This window comes from Aspergillus campestris, assembly GCF_002847485.1.
Source record: "Aspergillus campestris IBT 28561 chromosome Unknown P168scaffold_1, whole genome shotgun sequence".
Taxonomy (NCBI): domain Eukaryota; kingdom Fungi; phylum Ascomycota; class Eurotiomycetes; order Eurotiales; family Aspergillaceae; genus Aspergillus; species Aspergillus campestris.
This window is the reverse complement of record NW_020194336.1, coordinates 3,259,481-3,275,259: the sequence shown is the minus strand read 5'-3', so window position 1 is coordinate 3,275,259 and position 15,779 is coordinate 3,259,481. Positions and strand designations below refer to the sequence as shown.

The 15,779-nt window shown below is 53.1% G+C and overlaps 7 protein-coding genes across 7 annotated transcripts; 2 read left to right on the top strand and 5 right to left on the bottom strand.

Moving 5' to 3' along the window:
* Window positions 1-151: 151 nt before the first annotated feature.
* Window positions 152-2,954, bottom strand: P168DRAFT_24560 (ATP-binding cassette long-chain fatty acid transporter PXA2). The gene is made up of 4 exons (XM_024834004.1): window positions 2,242-2,954; window positions 1,502-2,138; window positions 550-1,447; window positions 152-466 (listed from the first exon to the last, which is right to left on the bottom strand). Exons 1-4 carry the CDS (start codon window positions 2,749-2,751, stop codon window positions 391-393), a joined length of 2,121 nt encoding a protein of 706 aa, XP_024697439.1. The 5' UTR covers window positions 2,752-2,954; the 3' UTR covers window positions 152-390.
* Window positions 2,955-3,154: 200 nt separating this feature from the next.
* P168DRAFT_301470 (putative cell wall biogenesis protein Mhp1) lies at window positions 3,155-7,505 on the bottom strand. The gene is made up of 3 exons (XM_024838529.1): window positions 7,009-7,505; window positions 4,039-6,933; window positions 3,155-3,973 (listed from the first exon to the last, which is right to left on the bottom strand). Exons 1-3 carry the CDS (start codon window positions 7,058-7,060, stop codon window positions 3,333-3,335), a joined length of 3,588 nt encoding a protein of 1,195 aa, XP_024697438.1. The 5' UTR covers window positions 7,061-7,505; the 3' UTR covers window positions 3,155-3,332.
* A 688-nt stretch (window positions 7,506-8,193) lies between these two features.
* On the bottom strand, window positions 8,194-8,927 carry P168DRAFT_24255 (uncharacterized protein). The gene has a single exon (XM_024833812.1). It carries the CDS (start codon window positions 8,829-8,831, stop codon window positions 8,355-8,357), a length of 477 nt encoding a protein of 158 aa, XP_024697437.1. The 5' UTR covers window positions 8,832-8,927; the 3' UTR covers window positions 8,194-8,354.
* Window positions 8,928-9,645: 718 nt separating this feature from the next.
* Window positions 9,646-10,963, bottom strand: P168DRAFT_286915 (60S ribosomal protein uL18). The gene is made up of 3 exons (XM_024836457.1): window positions 10,929-10,963; window positions 10,696-10,733; window positions 9,646-10,636 (listed from the first exon to the last, which is right to left on the bottom strand). The coding sequence occupies exons 1-3, from the start codon at window positions 10,929-10,931 to the stop codon at window positions 9,775-9,777; spliced, it is 903 nt and encodes a 300-aa protein (XP_024697436.1). The 5' UTR covers window positions 10,932-10,963; the 3' UTR covers window positions 9,646-9,774.
* A 271-nt stretch (window positions 10,964-11,234) lies between these two features.
* On the bottom strand, window positions 11,235-12,478 carry P168DRAFT_286913 (HAD family hydrolase). The gene is made up of 2 exons (XM_024836456.1): window positions 12,079-12,478; window positions 11,235-12,025 (listed from the first exon to the last, which is right to left on the bottom strand). Exons 1-2 carry the CDS (start codon window positions 12,130-12,132, stop codon window positions 11,291-11,293), a joined length of 789 nt encoding a protein of 262 aa, XP_024697435.1. The 5' UTR covers window positions 12,133-12,478; the 3' UTR covers window positions 11,235-11,290.
* A 145-nt stretch (window positions 12,479-12,623) lies between these two features.
* On the top strand, window positions 12,624-13,726 carry P168DRAFT_323900 (kinetochore subunit FTA4 family protein). The gene is made up of 4 exons (XM_024840750.1): window positions 12,624-12,803; window positions 12,895-13,063; window positions 13,135-13,197; window positions 13,252-13,726. Exons 1-4 carry the CDS (start codon window positions 12,638-12,640, stop codon window positions 13,574-13,576), a joined length of 723 nt encoding a protein of 240 aa, XP_024697434.1. The 5' UTR covers window positions 12,624-12,637; the 3' UTR covers window positions 13,577-13,726.
* Window positions 13,727-14,017: 291 nt separating this feature from the next.
* On the top strand, window positions 14,018-15,520 carry P168DRAFT_278389 (uncharacterized protein; the record flags this gene model as incomplete). The annotated part of the gene is made up of 2 exons (XM_024835686.1): window positions 14,018-14,887; window positions 14,945-15,520. The coding sequence occupies 2 exons, from the start codon at window positions 14,018-14,020 to the stop codon at window positions 15,518-15,520; spliced, it is 1,446 nt and encodes a 481-aa protein (XP_024697433.1).
* Window positions 15,521-15,779: the final 259 nt, after the last annotated feature.

Sequence of the window (15,779 nt, the reverse complement as noted above, 5' to 3'; positions counted from 1 at the left end):
TGACTTTAATGCATGCTTGTTTGAGCCTTGATTTGATTTGTTCTGTTGTCTTTATGACTCTAATGAATGGCATATGCATACATAGTCTCACTCTGAAACTACTGTAGTCCTTAGTTCATCAGCTGATGGAGTTCACATAAGCAATCATAAGAGGTATATATTTATAGTAAATCTCCAACATAGGAAATAAGAGATAGATAGGAAAGGTGACTAAATATCTCGCCCGTAGAACATGGGAGTGGTCTATGAGGAGAGATAAATAGATGAGTAGATAGGTGGATAGGTATATAGATGGATGGATGATGGAAGGTGTGTTAGTGAGGGGGATATATAGGTATTGATTGATTATCGATCGTTGATTGGCTTGGGAGGGGTCATCCTTCTTGTCAGCTAAGAGCTGAGTTCTTCGACGCGTCTTCGGAGTTCCGGGACGGCGCGGAGGTGGAGGTCGAGTTCGTCTTTTTCACTGTTGATTGTTAGATCCGTTCATGTATGGTTTTGGTCATTTCAAGCAAGGGAAAAAGTGGCAGAGGGGCAAGGGGGACATACTCTTCCAGCTTCAACCGTCTCTCCCAATCCAGCCCCGTAAAAACATAACTCCCCTCGCCATCAAACTGCAGGATCATCTTGTGGTACTTCCAGAGACTGCGGCGGTGCGAGACAGTCATGAGCGTCGTGCCGAGTTTCTTGGCGGTCTCGTACATGACGCGCTCGATGTCGAGCGTCACGGAGGAGGTGCACTCGTCGAGGATGGCGAACTTGGGCCGGTGGTAGAAGAGGCGCGCCATGGCGATGCGCTGCTGGAGTCCGCCGGAGAGCACGTCGCGCCACTCTTCCTCGGCGTCCCAGCCGCCTGGGCGGTCGACCACGGAGGCGATCTCTACGATGGAGAGGATCTCGTAGAGGTCTGTGTCGGTTATGCCCTTGGCACGCATCTCGCGGACTCCGTCTGGGTAGATGACCTGTTGGCGGAGGGTGCCGCGGGAGAGGTAGGGGCGTTGCGGGATGTAGAAGATCTCGTCGAAGCGGGGTTTCTTGACCTTGCCGCCGTAGACGGGCCAGAGGCCGCCGAGGATGCGGAAGAGGGATGATTTGCCGCAGCCGTTGGGGCCGACGATGAGGAGGTGGTCGCCTGGGTGGACGGTGAAGGAGAGCTTCTGGACGAGGACGTCGCCGTTGGGGGAGACGATGGGGACGTCGGTGAACTCGATGGATTCGCTTTCTTCGATTGCGCCACGGCCGGAGAGGATCTCGGCGTTCTCTTCGATTGAGGCCGATGATACTAGTTTCTTTTCGAATCGTCCGGCGAGCAGGTCGTCCATGACTTCTAGGAGGGATGAGACGCGCGCGGTGTGGCCCGCCAGCTCGGAGATCTCCTTGTAGGAGAACATCAGTCGACCGAAGGCGTCTGAGGAGGACAGTAGCATCCGGCGATTGGTGACGAAGCCTGTTGGGTTGGGGTTAGATATTGTCCAAACCAAGCTATATGGCTAGCACTTACTTTCTGTGCGATCACCCATAGTCTGGCTGATCTGGCCAGGGACCTTGAAGAAGACAGGAATACTGCACAAGATCAGGCCCAGGGCACCCCAGAAGTATTTAATAACAAAGTCTTCCATGAAGCCGTGGTACAGTCGCCTCCGCAGGATCCGGTTAACGTGCTTGATCAGCGTGAAGTAGCCCTTGTCCAGGGTATCTTTTTCGGCGTCGTGGCCCTGGTACAGGGCAACCTCCTCGCTATAGTCGATCAGTCTCGAATGCAGGAAGCGGAACTCCCCTTCGAGTCGGGCCTCGTCGGCCACATATTTCCCGAACGGCGGCGTCAGCGCACGCATGACATTGGCGGACAGCTGCACCAAAAGGCTCATAATGAACAGCCCTTCGCCGCCCACGCTCTTCGAGAGCGAGTAGTTGTATATGCACATGTCGAGGATCGGTTTCGCCAAGTTCGAATACAGCTCCGCTAAGCTGTCTGAGAACCGGGACACGTCCACCGTGATCAGCTGGTCGGGGTTCTTGACCCGGTCATCCAGCGCGGAGATGGCGTAGAAAGTCATGTTGGAAAGGTATTTATCATGGATGTAATCCGTGAGACGCTTGCGGTAGCCGAGCGCGAGTTTGCATTGGTGATACGAGAGCTGTGAAGCAAGCATAATCAGCCGTCTGTCCATCGTAAGTCGGTCGATTGCCTAGTCCATCGAAAGTAGGCAACCGACCAACAGCACCGACAACAGCACCTACCATGGAATTTGTAAACGTGGCCGGCACGGCAACGATCATCCACCACACCAGCCCCAACAAGAAATCCTTTCCTTTGCCACGAACCAGACTACTAACAAGCCGTCCATCCAGCTCAGCAACATACAAACTGAGCAAAGTCCTCAGGACAAGAAAGACACTATGTCCCACCAGCAACCGCATCTCCTTACTCCGCCAACTAGGAATCACGATCTTCAGCAGACGGAGCAAATTGCGGAAAAACTCGCGATTGACTTCGACTTTCTTCCGCGGGCGATCGCCTTCTTCGTCCAGACTGCTCGTCCCCGGCCGTCGCCGCAGCTCGACCTGCTGCTGGGAGGCAGCTTTCTGCTCGGAGATAGCATTATGGATCCGTTTAGCGAGGGCGGCGAAGAGGGTCAAATAGACGGCTCGGGAGATCTTCGTCCGGTGACGAAGGTATGAGGAAGTTAGACTCGAGAAGATCTGGCGAACAGATCGTTCGGGGGGGAGGATTTTCGACTGGGCCGCCATTTTGCGGGGAGGGGATGGCCGCGCGGGAGGGGGGAAGGGGGGGGCACGATATGGGTTAGCCAGAGTCGACGAGGGAGAACATGACCGGTGAGACGATTTGTGAGAGGGTGTGTGTTGGAGAGGGTGGTTTAGGAACTGAAGTCGCGGAGAGAGGGGGTCGGAGAAAGAAGGAGGAAGAGGGTACGTCAAGTGACGAGAGGTTCAGATGGGGAATCGGAGACAACCGAATCGGTGGTTGACATGTGAACCCCGGGTCGTTTCTTCCTTTCCGTCTGGGGAATGCCGAGGAACTTGACTAACCGCCGATCTCAACACCACATACTCCTCCCCATATACTCTTTTTCCAGATACTTATAGATTTAAATCAGATTATATATATTATAGAGTAGAGTCCGTGGATAGACACGTATATACAATTTCACCACCATCTGCCGGCTAATAACAACCCATGCTAGAGTACAGTGAACTTAACAGGCAACATGCTAGAATGGACACAGACAAACAGGATAAACGAAAAAGATCATAAAAAAAGATAGAAAAAGGTTCCAGCGAGACAATAGTCGCTGTAACAGACTCCAAGCTTACAAAGATGTCTGCTCTTTGGAAGTTTCCAGGCCAGATTGGCTCCGCGAACTCGGTCTCCCGCTATTGATCTGGGCAGCGATTTGACTCTGCCTGAACTTCTGGAAAGCTTCAGTATCCTGCCGCTGGATGGTCCACAGTTCCTTGACAGTCGAACCGAGCTCCTCAAATGCTTTGTCCGTGCCGACCGTCTCGAAACTGTGGCGATTCTGCTGGTCGTGAAGACGGTCGAGCTTCTCGCGCAAGGCGGTAAGATGGGCGTCATCCATGGTCTGTTCGTCTTCCGACTGGTCGTAAGAGGGGTCGAGGAAATCACGTCGGAGGTTCTGTCCCAGACGGTGGACATGGCCCTCTTCTGAGATCATGGCACGGGAATGAAGCGAGGTGATGGAACTGGCGCGCGAGAGTCGGATAGCGTATTGGTCGGTATCTTCATCGTCGATCGCATTTTCATCACCCAGCCCGGCGGTCGGTAACGAGCTACCAAGAGGGGCAGCGTCCAAATCTTCGCCGGAATTCTGCGAATCCGTCTCCTGGGTAGTCGGCAGACCGAACTGCGGTGAAATCCGTGTCTCGGGGTATTCATCTTCGAATCTTTTGATCATCCTAGCCAGGGTGAAATCAAGGAATTGAAGGCGTCCTGTGGTACACATGGTCAGTAAATCTAGAATCGAAAACAAAAAGGGGAATTGAGACGGGACGTACGGTAGTTGTCGTCATTCCCGGCTCGGTCTTCTCGAACCAGAGCTGACTGGATCCTAGTCCGTATGTTGCGCGCCGAAGCCAACAGATTCTTAGACATATCACGGGGCCGTTTCTGGACAAGAGACCGGGATGCCCTATGTCTGGGCGTTGTCGTGCCACTAGGCGGCCCAGACTGATCTCCCGGCATATGCTGGTCCAAATTGCCCAGACAAACTCCAAGGGCTTTCACCACACCGGTGCCTCCGATAACGTAGTCTTCATCGGCGGCCGGCTCGTTCTCGACCATCTCCTCCTCAAACGGTTCGTCCGCACCGACAAAATGTTGCAGAATCTCAGGGACGGGGACGGTGGCGCGTGCAGAGGAGTCTGCCGGCTCGGAAATCTCTCCCTCTAGAGCCCCTATGGCCCCTCGTTCGAGGTTCTGGAGACAGTAGGCAACGATCTGGGATGCGAGGGCCTTGACAACCTCGTTGTTTTCTGCACTGGGAACCTGGATATCCACCGCGATGATTGTCCCCGACACACGCACTGCCGCCATCATAGAGGCATATACCGCACAGGCCTCCTCTTGGATGCGAGGATCTGTCGCAGACGCAAGCACACTGATGGAGGGGTTCTCAAGGATGTTGAGGTGGCACAGGCTGGGACTCTCCGGAATAATCTCGGCGAGAGCAATGACGTGGTCGGCAGATAGGTTCACGTCGGCTAAATGGATGCGCTTGAGCGAATGCATCTTGGGAAGGAATCGCCTGAACAACGCCAACGCATCCGGCTGTCCGGAAAAGAGCCCTGGATTGTGAGAGAAATCGATGAAACGGAGATTCGGTAGACGCGTCAAGGCTTGAAGAACCGGGTGGATGGTGGACGGCGTAAGGGCACAGTCTGCAAGGCTCAGAGCATAAAGCGGATGGTCTCTCCCGATAGCGGAGACGAGCAAGTCCAAGTGATCGCGGATAGGATTTCCACCGAGATCAAGGCCCTCGCATTTGCTGGACTCACAATAACGAACAACATGCTCTAGACCCTCCCTCGTTAAGCCGTTGTTCGCGAAACCCAGCCTCCTTAAACCAGCCGTTGCGGCGGCTTCACAGATTCTCTTCACATCTTCCGTTGCAGGCTTGCATTCACTGAGTAATAGTTCTTCGAGGTGGTCGCCGCCAAAGCGCTCGGCAAGTGAACTTGCAAATATAGAAGCGATATCAATGGCAGATCCTGGAGAACTATTCGTGTTCTCACCAGGTCCATTAGCCACGACGGGTGGCTTAGGGAAGGGAATACCCGAGAGATCAATAGCCTTCAAGGACTTCGAAAGATGAATGAATAGGCAAATGTAGCGCCAGCCCTCTCTGCCGATTTTGGGATTGTCTTTCAGGGACAGCTTTTCCACAACGCTATTTCTCTCTTGCGTCCCCGAAATGTCAAATCCCGACTGTTTGGTTCTTTTGCGCCTTTGCCTCATCTGCTCCGTAGTCTTGGTCGAAAGCAACGCGGCCAATATAGACCGGACAGAGCTATCTGCCAGAGCGCATTGCTCCAGGATGAGTTTCCGAACCGGAACCACAGCCAGCCAGTCACAGAAAGTGACGATATCTGGAGGAGCCATGGGAAAATTGCTAAGATCCAGCACACCGACAGTGCCAGGAGATTCGGCTAGGACCGAAGAAGGGGAGGAGATCTCGTCGACTACCCGTTTGAGCACAGGCGTTTCCCGCAGCTGACAACAGCGTCGGTAGATGCGAACAGGGTCCGTTGTTGGGTGGCTTTGCGCTTTGGGCCGAGCGGCTCCGGCCTCGGCCACACGAGCATCATCGTCCGGGTCATCACCATTCAGTTGCAGGGGGACCGAGCCGTTGGCTTCAGCTTGCCGGCGCCTACGATCTCGCCGTTCCCGTCGTTCCTCCTCCGATCGCTTTTTCTTTTCCTGCTTCCTGGTAGGTTCTCTGCCCTCGCTGGTGATTTTGACCTCGCAGGATGGAGGCTCGGGCGAGGCCACAGGGCTTCCAGAGCTAGCGGCCCCTTGGCCTGGTTTCTCCTGGTCGGCTACCGCGGTTTGTGGGTGTTGCGATGCAGTCGACTCGTCTCTATCCTTGGATTTCGAGTTGCTTCGTTTCAGCTTGGGCGTGGTGATATCTGGAACCAGACGTCGCTTGGAACATGCAGGGGGACTGCCTTCGTCGGACTCGCGACGGGATGTTCCCGCAATCTCAACATCGACACAGAACGCGACACGCCGCAGCTTCCCCTGATCCAGAGTGGGTATCTTGCACCTATCCCGGCCCTGGTCGATATTCATCACGCGACGCTGACAGATGACTCCATTGGGTACGGTCCTGCCAGAGCCACTGGATGCCGATGAGGAGAGCTTGCGGAAGGCATTTGTCAAGAACGACGGCGACTTGGGCGACGTAGAGACGAGCGGTTCATGGTTCTTTTCTTCCTCCTGATCCCTGGGCGAATATGCCGCCCCATAAGGATTATGGGTATCCAGCTTGGTAAGAGGAGCGCTTGCTCTGGGGGTGGCTGGCGCCCTCATGCTGGATGACGACGGCGGCGTGGAGCCGGAGGAAAACTTGGAGCTCAGACTGGAGATCCAGGAGTTTCTCCGACCTATCTGTCGTGGTGAACTTTTATGGGGCGCCAGCGTTGAAGCTGACAGCCTTGCGTCCTCCGCGCTCTCCTCTTTGTTTCCTCCATTTTCCACTCGAGCGCCAGCGTTCGAGGGTATCGGTTTCGGTTGGGTCACGGAAGCAGGCGATTCGGCTGCGGGTGGCGGAGAGTTCGCAGTGACGGGCACCGTCCGATCGGTTCTGGGTTGCGAGGTGGGCGGGGCCTCAGTTTCGTTACTAGATTGATCACTGACCGTCGACGAGGCCGATTTGCAGCGAGACAAATCCGCTATAATTGTGTAATCGTATTAGAAGAGGGACTGAGATGCGATCCCGACGCAGGACCAACTGGGCGCGAACAAACCTCTCTGCGTATGGTGCAGCCAGCTAACATCTACCGTTTCCACCCCCTCCATGTTGAAATTCGAGATATTGTGACGGTTGGCTGAAGGGCAAGAAGAAATGGGCGACTAGGAAGCTTTCGCGCTCGAGGCCTCAGTGTCCTGCCGTTGCGTGCGCTTGATAGCCTTGTCCGAAGTCACACGGGGTTTTCGGTGCGACAAAATGTGGTCGTCGCGGGCCTCCTGGAGAATTCCTTATGGCGGCTAGGAGAATGCGATCTGGACTTCGACGGAAATATTTTAGAAACAGCGGGAGTAAGTACGTTGCATCAGGACAAGGCGGCGGAGCATGGCGGGCATGATGGTGAGCGGAGAGAAGATGCTGGTCAGGTTGGGTGGGGAGAAGAGACAATGTCACAACATGGGATTATCGCACAGATGAAATCCCACAAGAGATCAACGGTTGAGACAGAAAGGGGCGGGATAAAGGAAATGGAAAAGGAAAAGGAAAAGAGCCGTGGGGAAAAAGGGTAATGAGGCGATTGGTAAGTTGCAGAATGCCCACTTTAGCGGGAATCCCTGCGGAGTCGCCGGCTAGCCAGGGAAGAGAGGATCAGAGACAGCCAGAATTTGGGCGGCGGGGCGCAAGGGAAGCGTTGTGCAGCTGACTACAGTCTCAATCAGTTCAAACCAGCAACTGGAATGGTCCAAAGAAGAACTTAAGCAATAGGAGGAACCAGAAGTTAAGCTATTGAAAGGGTCACTATGGACCTAGGTCTGTCTTGACATGTACCGTGTACCGATTCCCGAGGATCTTTCCAAGTCTCTTTACCACTACACTCTCGGTCTGAGGATCCATTCCACTCACACAACTTGTCACATATCAACTCCTCCACCCAGTCGAGCCAGTGAGCCACTAGTCAGCTCTTTCGGACGTCATCGTCGGATTGCTTGTCAGTTGCCACCAATCGTCCTTATATTCCGCACTATTGGTTCCGCCAAAAGGAGTCAGTCCCTCACACGACACAACGCCAAGACCACACACTAACCCCACTCACCCCCGGTGGAAAATTACGGTCATCGTCCAGAACGAGAAGGCAGGTGAGGGCGTGAGGCCCATTAGCATGATACCTAAAGAGGGGGAAACTAGGCTGTTCTGGGGGTTAGTCTGAGAGGCGATCCTTTTCCCCACACACGAGAGGCCTCTGTGCCATGTTTTAGTTGGCCACTAGGCACTGCTAAATACCAGTAGTACCTCCCCCATTCTGGGACTATCTGCGCTCTGCAGAGATCACGGCGGCCCATAACTATCTCTTCGCCACCGCTCTGTCCTATCCGAACTGATCGTGTTGGTCCAAATCCGAGACCCTCAATGATCCTTTTGGGGAATAGTGGCTTTTTCAGTCGACTTCTCCGCCAGTCCAGATACGAGAAGATGTTCTCTTGATTGTGCACTCTGGGGATAACTTGTTGATCCAAACAAGTACCTAGGGTTGGCGCGAATTGTATGGTACCGATTATGTAGTGTGATATGACATATTGACAAGGCAACTTCACCATTATATCGCGAGGCGGTGATAATAAGTAGGTCAGTTGTATATACACTAAATGTGGACCTACGAGGTGCCCATTCAGTCAATGATCCTCCCCTATCCGTCGTTCTAGTGTCCATTCCCGGCCGAAAGATACCCACTATCATGTAGTCCTTGGGCGGATGCTGGAATGACAATTCTGGGAATACTGAAGCCAAATAGGACGATTGGTGCGGTTGTCTCCATCGTTCCAGCTGAATGGAACGAAGTGCTTTGAATGATGCCCAAAAACGCCCCATGAGGATCATGATCATCGGTAAGAGAGGACGGAACTTAGTACACTGTACAGTGTACACCGCTGCGGAAGCACGGTGCAGCCGTCTTCTTTCCAACTGCTTCTATACCTAGCCTGTAGCCACCGATCCTCGATAGGTCCTGGTATAGCATTGGCTTGTGCAGAGTACAGCCACGACAAAAGTACAACATTCGCAAACCCAAGTCCCATTCTATTTTAAGTGTCGAATCAAGCACCATGTAAGGCGCAACCAAACCCGTGCACCAAATCGGGGAAGACACACCAGTGACGCAGGGAGCAGCGGTGGCCCAGAAAAACGGCCAAAGACTGGCACTGACCAGGGACGGGCTTTTAGGGTAGTAAACCTTTTCCCTTGAACAACAGAAATTGCCGCCCGGGCCGCCATTTCGACCTTACGCTCAATAGTGTGAACTTTGATTTCACTTTTTTTTCGCCTTTTCCTCATGTAATACTGTGCTTGGACAAACCAGTGAGAACGAGGGTAAAAAAGATCCTCGTAAGGAAGAAAGATCGGCGCTGATTGGAAACGACATGATGTCGTGGTGGAGAATGCATATGGTACTCCCGAAAATTTGGTGGGGCTGGCCGCACAATACGGCGGATTTTTGGAATTGGAAATTATGGGGGCAAAAGACCACTGATCATCACTACAATTTAAACTGACAATTCTACAGTCTTGGGAGTTTACTGGAGCAATTTAGAATCATCAATGTAAAATCGTCTGGTTCACCGTTGAATTGCCCCGGATAAAACTGATAGAATGAATAAAAACGTGGTCATAATCGATCATGAACGAGGCTACAAAATATCCCCTCGAAGAAAAACGCCATTTTGGCACCATAGATTGCCCCTGGTATATGTAAACTTGGTTTGTGAGAAGTTGAACTTTTTTTGGTTGACTATCGCACTCAATTATGCAACAAGAACGACAAGACGCCAATTTAAGCAGCAAGCTCACGGATCTTGTTCTCAACGCGAGCCTTGCGCTCGGCGTGGGACAGCTTGTAGGCACGGTTCTTCTTGCTCTCGGCCTTCCACTCCTCCTTGGTCTTCTTGGGACCGGCACCCTCAACCTTCTTGTAGGGGTCCTCACGGATGGCGGCGTGGGCGTTGGTGTAGAGCTCCTCGATCTCGCCAGCCTCAACGCCGTTCTCGACGTACTTGCCGAACTGGCTGTTGTAGCGCTCCTCATCATCGTCGGCAAGGCCCTCCATGTACTCGGCGATGTGGCCACCGTAGATGTACTGGCGGAGGGTGTCGACGTCGAGCTCCTCAGCCTCCTGGTCGTAACCGGGGAAGCGGCTCTCGGAGTGGGGCACGAAGACACCACCGTCGGAGGCACCCTTCATGGCAGCGAAGACACGGGCACCGGTGGAGGTACGGGCAAGACCGACATCAAGGAAAACCTTGAAGGGACGGCGGGTGCCATCGTCGGTCTCGGCGGCCTCAGTGACGGTGTACTCGCCATCAGCCTCCTCAACACCGGCGAACTGCTCGTCAAGGCCGAGCTTCTTCAGGGTACGGCGGGCAAGGAGCAGACCGGTGGCGTAGGCGGCAGCCCAGTTGGTCAGACCGTTCTTGATGCCATAGGCCTTGAGCTCGTGGGAGTAGGCGGCGGCGAGGACCTTGTCACCGGAGATCTCAGAGTAGACGACCTGGGTGATGATGTCGCGGTTGGTGAAGCGGACCACCAGGCGGTACTTGGGGGTGTTGTACTTGTTCTTGGCCTGGGTGATCAGACGCTTACGGGCGTAGTAATCAGTCTTTCCCTCACGGCGACGGCGGTACTTGGTCTGGTAGCGGCTATATTGAAGTTAGTGTGTGTCGCAACCAAAAATTTCTTTTTTCTGAGAAATCCTTACCTGTAGTAAGCGCTGCTCTTGACAAGCTTGTGGAAGGCCTGCAGTAACAAACACTCGAGTCAGCAATTTGCGCTTCAGAATTTTTCATCCGAAGCATCTTGCAAGGACCCGGTTCCCCCCTCTAGGGAAAATTCCCGTAGAACCATAAGGGAACGTGGGAGAAGAGATGACAGAGATGATAATAATCATAACAGAATTGGCTGTCATCCAGCTGGGATTCCAGTAAGACTCACCATCTTGACGGTTGCCGTAGGTTGATGACTGAGTTGTCGACGTTGGCTGGAGAGAGGGAAGTGGGAAAATTCGTGGGCCGACTTTGTGGAAGCCTTTCGCTTAGCCTGTGGCTGCATCCCGCTGCAAAACTGGGGTCGGCGACGAGCGGCGGGTCGGAACACCAAAAGTGCGGACCCAGCCAATTCCACCAATACTTACACTGAACAACAAGTTAGAACAAGAACTGGAATTGAATTGGTATACTCATGTTTGTTGTTGATCACCATTTTAGCATTGCTCAGTGTATATCAAGAAATATCTATTTGAACAAGAAAGTTATATAACCATGGAATATGCGCTGCAGTTGTCTCCATTACATCCATTACAGCCTGGCCTTGCCTGGATCCTCTAGCAAAGTCAGGCCAGTGATCGTCTCTAATTCTTTGACTGCATCTTGCGTTCGTCCAAGATTCACCTTAATCGTCCTCATTCCAGCCTTCTTGGCGCCTTTAAGGTTTTCTCCAATGTCATCGAGGAAGACGATGTCAGACGGGGCCATGCCCTTCCAGCCTTTCTTCTTCGCCAACGTATCCATCTCTTTGATAGCGACCTCGTAGATCTTCGGCTCTGGTTTCCTCAGGCCAGTATGTGCCGACGAGATAAAGAAGTCAAATTGCGACTTGACTCCGTTCGAGTCCGAGTTGAACGGATGTCCCTCAGGGAAGATAACCGTGTTCGACAACGCCCCGAGAACAAATTGCCCCGACGCTCTCAGCTTTTTCAACGCAGGAGCCATGTAAGTGTCTGGGGTCCGCGATACACGCATCATCTCCCAGAAGAGCCATTCCGCATCCACTTGCGGCAGCGCGGGGGTGGAGGTTACGGCGCCCGGCGCCTGTTTCTTCTGGAGTCGCTCATGAAACTGTTGCCACAGCTCGGGAATCCGTAAGTCGCTGTTGAAGCCGGCGAAGAATTCGGCATCCATTTTGATATCGCCCCGTTCCAGTTTGTGCCAACTCCCGTGAGGCTTGGTCCGCGAGATGCTGAAGTTCACCCATCCTGGGGGGATGTTGTTGGCGAGCTCGTAGTCTAAAATGGCTTGCATTGGCGACACAACCTGTTCATTATCAATAGACTGTTTATAGTGATAGCTTGAGGCGCAAATCTTACGCAGACTCCACCAATGTCGAAGAGAAGGCCCAAGGGGCGTTTACCGTCAGCCATGGCGATGCCGTGGTATTTCCTTGAAGGGCTGGGTGGGTTGGATATTTTTGAGGGCGTTGTAGTTCAGAGACGAGAAGTCGTAAATCGCCAGCTCGTTAGCCTTAGAGAGGTATGGGATGTTTCTTGCTCATCTGCGGAGTACAAGTGTAGAGGGATCGATGAGACAGATTGCCGAGGTTAGATAGTACTTGTCCAAGACCGAGGAAGATCAATTAGCTCTAATGCCACGCTTGCTTCCCCGGTAATGTTCAGTAATACTCAGATGCAAGGGAATCATCAATAGCCGTATACACAGAGTATAGACTGCGACTCAGAAGTTCCTCCAATTTAAGGAGTACCCTTCAGCAGTATGCATCTGCCAGTACGTAGACTAATCATTGCGGTGGGGCCGACCTCTTATCTAGAAGACACGAGATCAGTCCACGTGACCTGTTTATCGATAAGCGGTCGCGCGTCCTGATCCATCCCGCTTTCAAGACGAGATGTTTGGTGTCGCGATGGGGCCATGGAGTCGACTCGTACCATCACTGAACTGAAGTCCTCCTTCATCAGGGCTCAGATCCGGATTCTCTCAGAAAGAATTGAGCCTCCAGAGGATTGGAGGAGTTATGCGACTGGAAACGAAGAGGACGAGCTGAGAGAGAAGGTGGTGGAGGATGTCATACAGAAATGTACCGTTTGGCCCTTCGTTATCCCTCAAGCGGCCTGCCGCCTACGATGGCGAGACGTACTATGCCAACAGGCTTACTGACTTGGACATAGTCAATACAACGTTGAAGCAACATAACCGCATCGTTTACCCATCCCAGGCGGTCCAACATGTCGCGCAGCAAATCTCCAGTCTCTACTGGTCTTCTGTGAGCCAGGACGCGCGCAATCGGAACTCATTGAGATGGGGTGTTGAGAAATCAGTGGACCTATCCAGCCACATGTGAGAGCTGTCTCCCCCGAGTCACCCTGTTTTTGCGCAGTAATTTGCTTATTCGTCCGGTTGTAAACCAGGAATATCACCCAATTACCGACTGAGCTTGAGGATCAACTTGCAAGCGAGGAGGACCGCATCAGGTTCGGACACTGTACTGGCGGATTGCAGTTTCATCCGACTGATGAGTTATACAGGTATCAGCAACTACGAGAGCGACTCGTGAGCCTAGACGACCAGCGACAACAACGACGACAGCGCCTGGACCAACTGCGACGGCTACAAGAGCTTTTGGAACCGTTCGGCAACCCCCAGGAGAATATCCAACCCAATCTGGTCAAGCGCGATGGTGAACTGGTCCAAGAGTTGGAGAAAATGAGAATGCTGGCTGCGCGGGTCGGAGGCCGTATCGAACAAAACAGGACGTTGAGGTTCAACCAAGGAAGCCAGGATGGGCCCTTGGTGGATTCGGACCAAAAGCTTGCAGCTTTGATGGATATGACCTGGGAGGGGGATAACTAAGAACGGGCGAATCACCAGGAAGGGGGAAGAAGGAAGTAGTACCTAACCTATGAGGTGAGCAGACAACGAGAGGGAGATATCTACCTCTGATACCCATTGGTGGTGTTTACAAACAAGGCTGTATCTATGCCCACCGACACAAATGGAAATAATAAATTATCATGCCTAGCGAATGTTCTCCCTCCATCTCTGTAACAACCCAGAAGGTTACAGAATCGACTAGTTTCCACTCTAATAATAAGCCAGCATTCACCTAGGTAACTTTTCTTGAGACGTGCAAGGGGGAAGGTACTGTGGGTGCATTGACTGCACCTGCGGCGCACAATTCACAGCAGCAGTTGCCAGTGACAGGGTCAAAAAAAAACAAGACCAACCTCCTACTGTTGTCAATCACTAATAATGAGAAAATTCCATCCCCGTTGAGCCCCCTCAGTGCAAGCCATGTCAGAAATGATACTCCTCACAACCCCCCAGCAGCACGTGATGGAGGAGTCCTCAGGCGCACCAATCAGGGAGGGCTGTGAGGCTGACCGTCGGAGCCCTGGTTCCGAGGCACCGACACTAGACTGTTTTGGTGATGACCGCTCTCCTCCACCAGCTCCCCCAGTTCAAGCCGCTACTACTACTCCCTCCCCATCATCTCATGTCCAGCTCGTCCAGTCTACGCCTGATTCTTTTCCAGAGTTAGTCTCTGCGACAACTCTTGGCCCTGTGACGCCTCCCGAGAGCCCGACTAAAGACGAGCTTGCCAGCGCACCCGACATCATCGATTCCTCCACTCCTTCGCCTGCTTCCAGGGCACCCTTTGTGCGTGGGCACCGGCGTCGCTCCACCCACGTCAGTCGTCGCGACCTTGATCAATTCAGAAAGGACGTTCTGGGCATTGAACCGCCCACGGGTATCCGACTCGAGGAGGAGGGTAACATTCGCCGACGGATCAATCCCTCAGTCGACCCTGAGTTCGAAGATCTGAACCGTGCGTTCGAGTCCGCGAACATGTCCCTGAACAGCAGCGGTGGCATGACCAGCAACAGTCCTGGGTCGAGCATGTTTTCCAGTTATGTCGAAAACAACGCGGGTCCACCCAATATACCCAACGTTCCTCGCCAGTCCATGTCTCCCGCGATGCCTCATACTCCTGGCCAGGTCAACGGCGGTGGATTGCCTGGGATGAACGCGGGGATTCCTATGAATGCGGGTCACCAGATGGATCTTCATCATCTTTATGATATGGTGCTTGAACTGAGCGATGTGCTGAAGAACAACCGTGAGATGACCAAAAACATTGTCACGAGCGCGGAGGAGATCATGGTATGTCTTGGATCTTTTGTGTCTGATCTGAAATGGCACTTGCTAACGGTCGTGTAGAGACGCTCTTCTTCAGACGGTGCCAGTCCTAGCATGCAGCAGGTGAACGGTGAAATTACAGGTAAGCATCGCGTCAGACTTGTTCGCATCCCTGAGAGTGTTCTAATAAGCATGGTAGCCGCCCGCATTGCCGACCTCGAGCGTGCGCTCACGAAGGAAAAGCGTATCGCCGAGGTACTCAAAAACGAACAGGTGGAGAATACCAAGTTGATTGGCGAATACGAGGCGGCCGTGGGAACTATGGTTGAACAGATCCGGAACTACTGTCAGAACAACAACATGCAATACCTCGCCCAGAAACGTCACTACAACAGCCTTCTCCAGGCAGAACGCGATTCCCACTTGGAAAGCCGCTTGGACCGCGATCATTGGCACGCGCAGACCATGAAGTGCGCCGAGATGATCCGAACCGCCTACCGTCTCCGCTGCGAGGAAGAAGAAGTGCCTCTCCGTATTGTCGCCGGCCTTCAAAACGAAGTGCGTGCGTACCGCCACGCGCTCGGCATGGAACCCGAGAAGCCTGAGGAAGAATACGGCTGGGAACTCTTGAAGGACGTGCCCGGTGGACTCGACTAAGCGAACGCACGTGTCGGGGTGCGCAGCAACATGAGCTATGACAATGATCTCTGCCGATATTTACTTTCCTCTGCATGGGTCTGGCGTTTTTACCGCGGCGACTTTTACCGGGTGCGGATTTTCCTGGCGAAGATACCCATTTTCATTTTCTTTCTTTCTCACATTTGGAGGTTCCAGGACCGGACTCTCGAGGAGTCTGGATTCCGACCCTCAGGATATTCGGAAATGCCGGTCATCAGCTGGAAATCTTGGGGCCTTA

Bases quoted from the DNA above. Each gene is read 5' to 3' on its own strand.
- P168DRAFT_323900 (XM_024840750.1), top strand. From the start codon at position 12,638: ATGGAGTCGACTCGTACCATCACTGAACTGAAGTCCTCCTTCATCAGG. The intron at 13,064-13,134 runs GTGAGAGCTGTC...GTTGTAAACCAG, and splicing joins GTGGACCTATCCAGCCACAT to GAATATCACCCAATTACCGA. The intron at 13,198-13,251 runs GTTCGGACACTG...TGAGTTATACAG, and splicing joins AGCGAGGAGGACCGCATCAG to GTATCAGCAACTACGAGAGC.
- P168DRAFT_286915 (XM_024836457.1), bottom strand. The intron at 10,637-10,695 runs GTAAGGATTTCT...ACTTCAATATAG, and splicing joins AAGAGCAGCGCTTACTACAG to CCGCTACCAGACCAAGTACC.
- P168DRAFT_286913 (XM_024836456.1), bottom strand. From the start codon at position 12,132: ATGGCTGACGGTAAACGCCCCTTGGGCCTTCTCTTCGACATTGGTGGA. The intron at 12,026-12,078 runs GTAAGATTTGCG...GATAATGAACAG, and splicing joins TCGACATTGGTGGAGTCTGC to GTTGTGTCGCCAATGCAAGC.
- P168DRAFT_24255 (XM_024833812.1), bottom strand. From the start codon at position 8,831: ATGATCATGATCCTCATGGGGCGTTTTTGGGCATCATTCAAAGCACTT.
- P168DRAFT_24560 (XM_024834004.1), bottom strand. From the start codon at position 2,751: ATGGCGGCCCAGTCGAAAATCCTCCCCCCCGAACGATCTGTTCGCCAG. The intron at 1,448-1,501 runs GTAAGTGCTAGC...CCAACCCAACAG, and splicing joins TATGGGTGATCGCACAGAAA to GCTTCGTCACCAATCGCCGG. The intron at 467-549 runs GTATGTCCCCCT...AACAATCAACAG, and splicing joins AGACGGTTGAAGCTGGAAGA to TGAAAAAGACGAACTCGACC.
- P168DRAFT_301470 (XM_024838529.1), bottom strand. From the start codon at position 7,060: ATGGAGGGGGTGGAAACGGTAGATGTTAGCTGGCTGCACCATACGCAG. The intron at 6,934-7,008 runs GTTTGTTCGCGC...ACACAATTATAG, and splicing joins GCTGCACCATACGCAGAGAG to CGGATTTGTCTCGCTGCAAA. The intron at 3,974-4,038 runs GTACGTCCCGTC...TGTGTACCACAG, and splicing joins CGGGAATGACGACAACTACC to GACGCCTTCAATTCCTTGAT.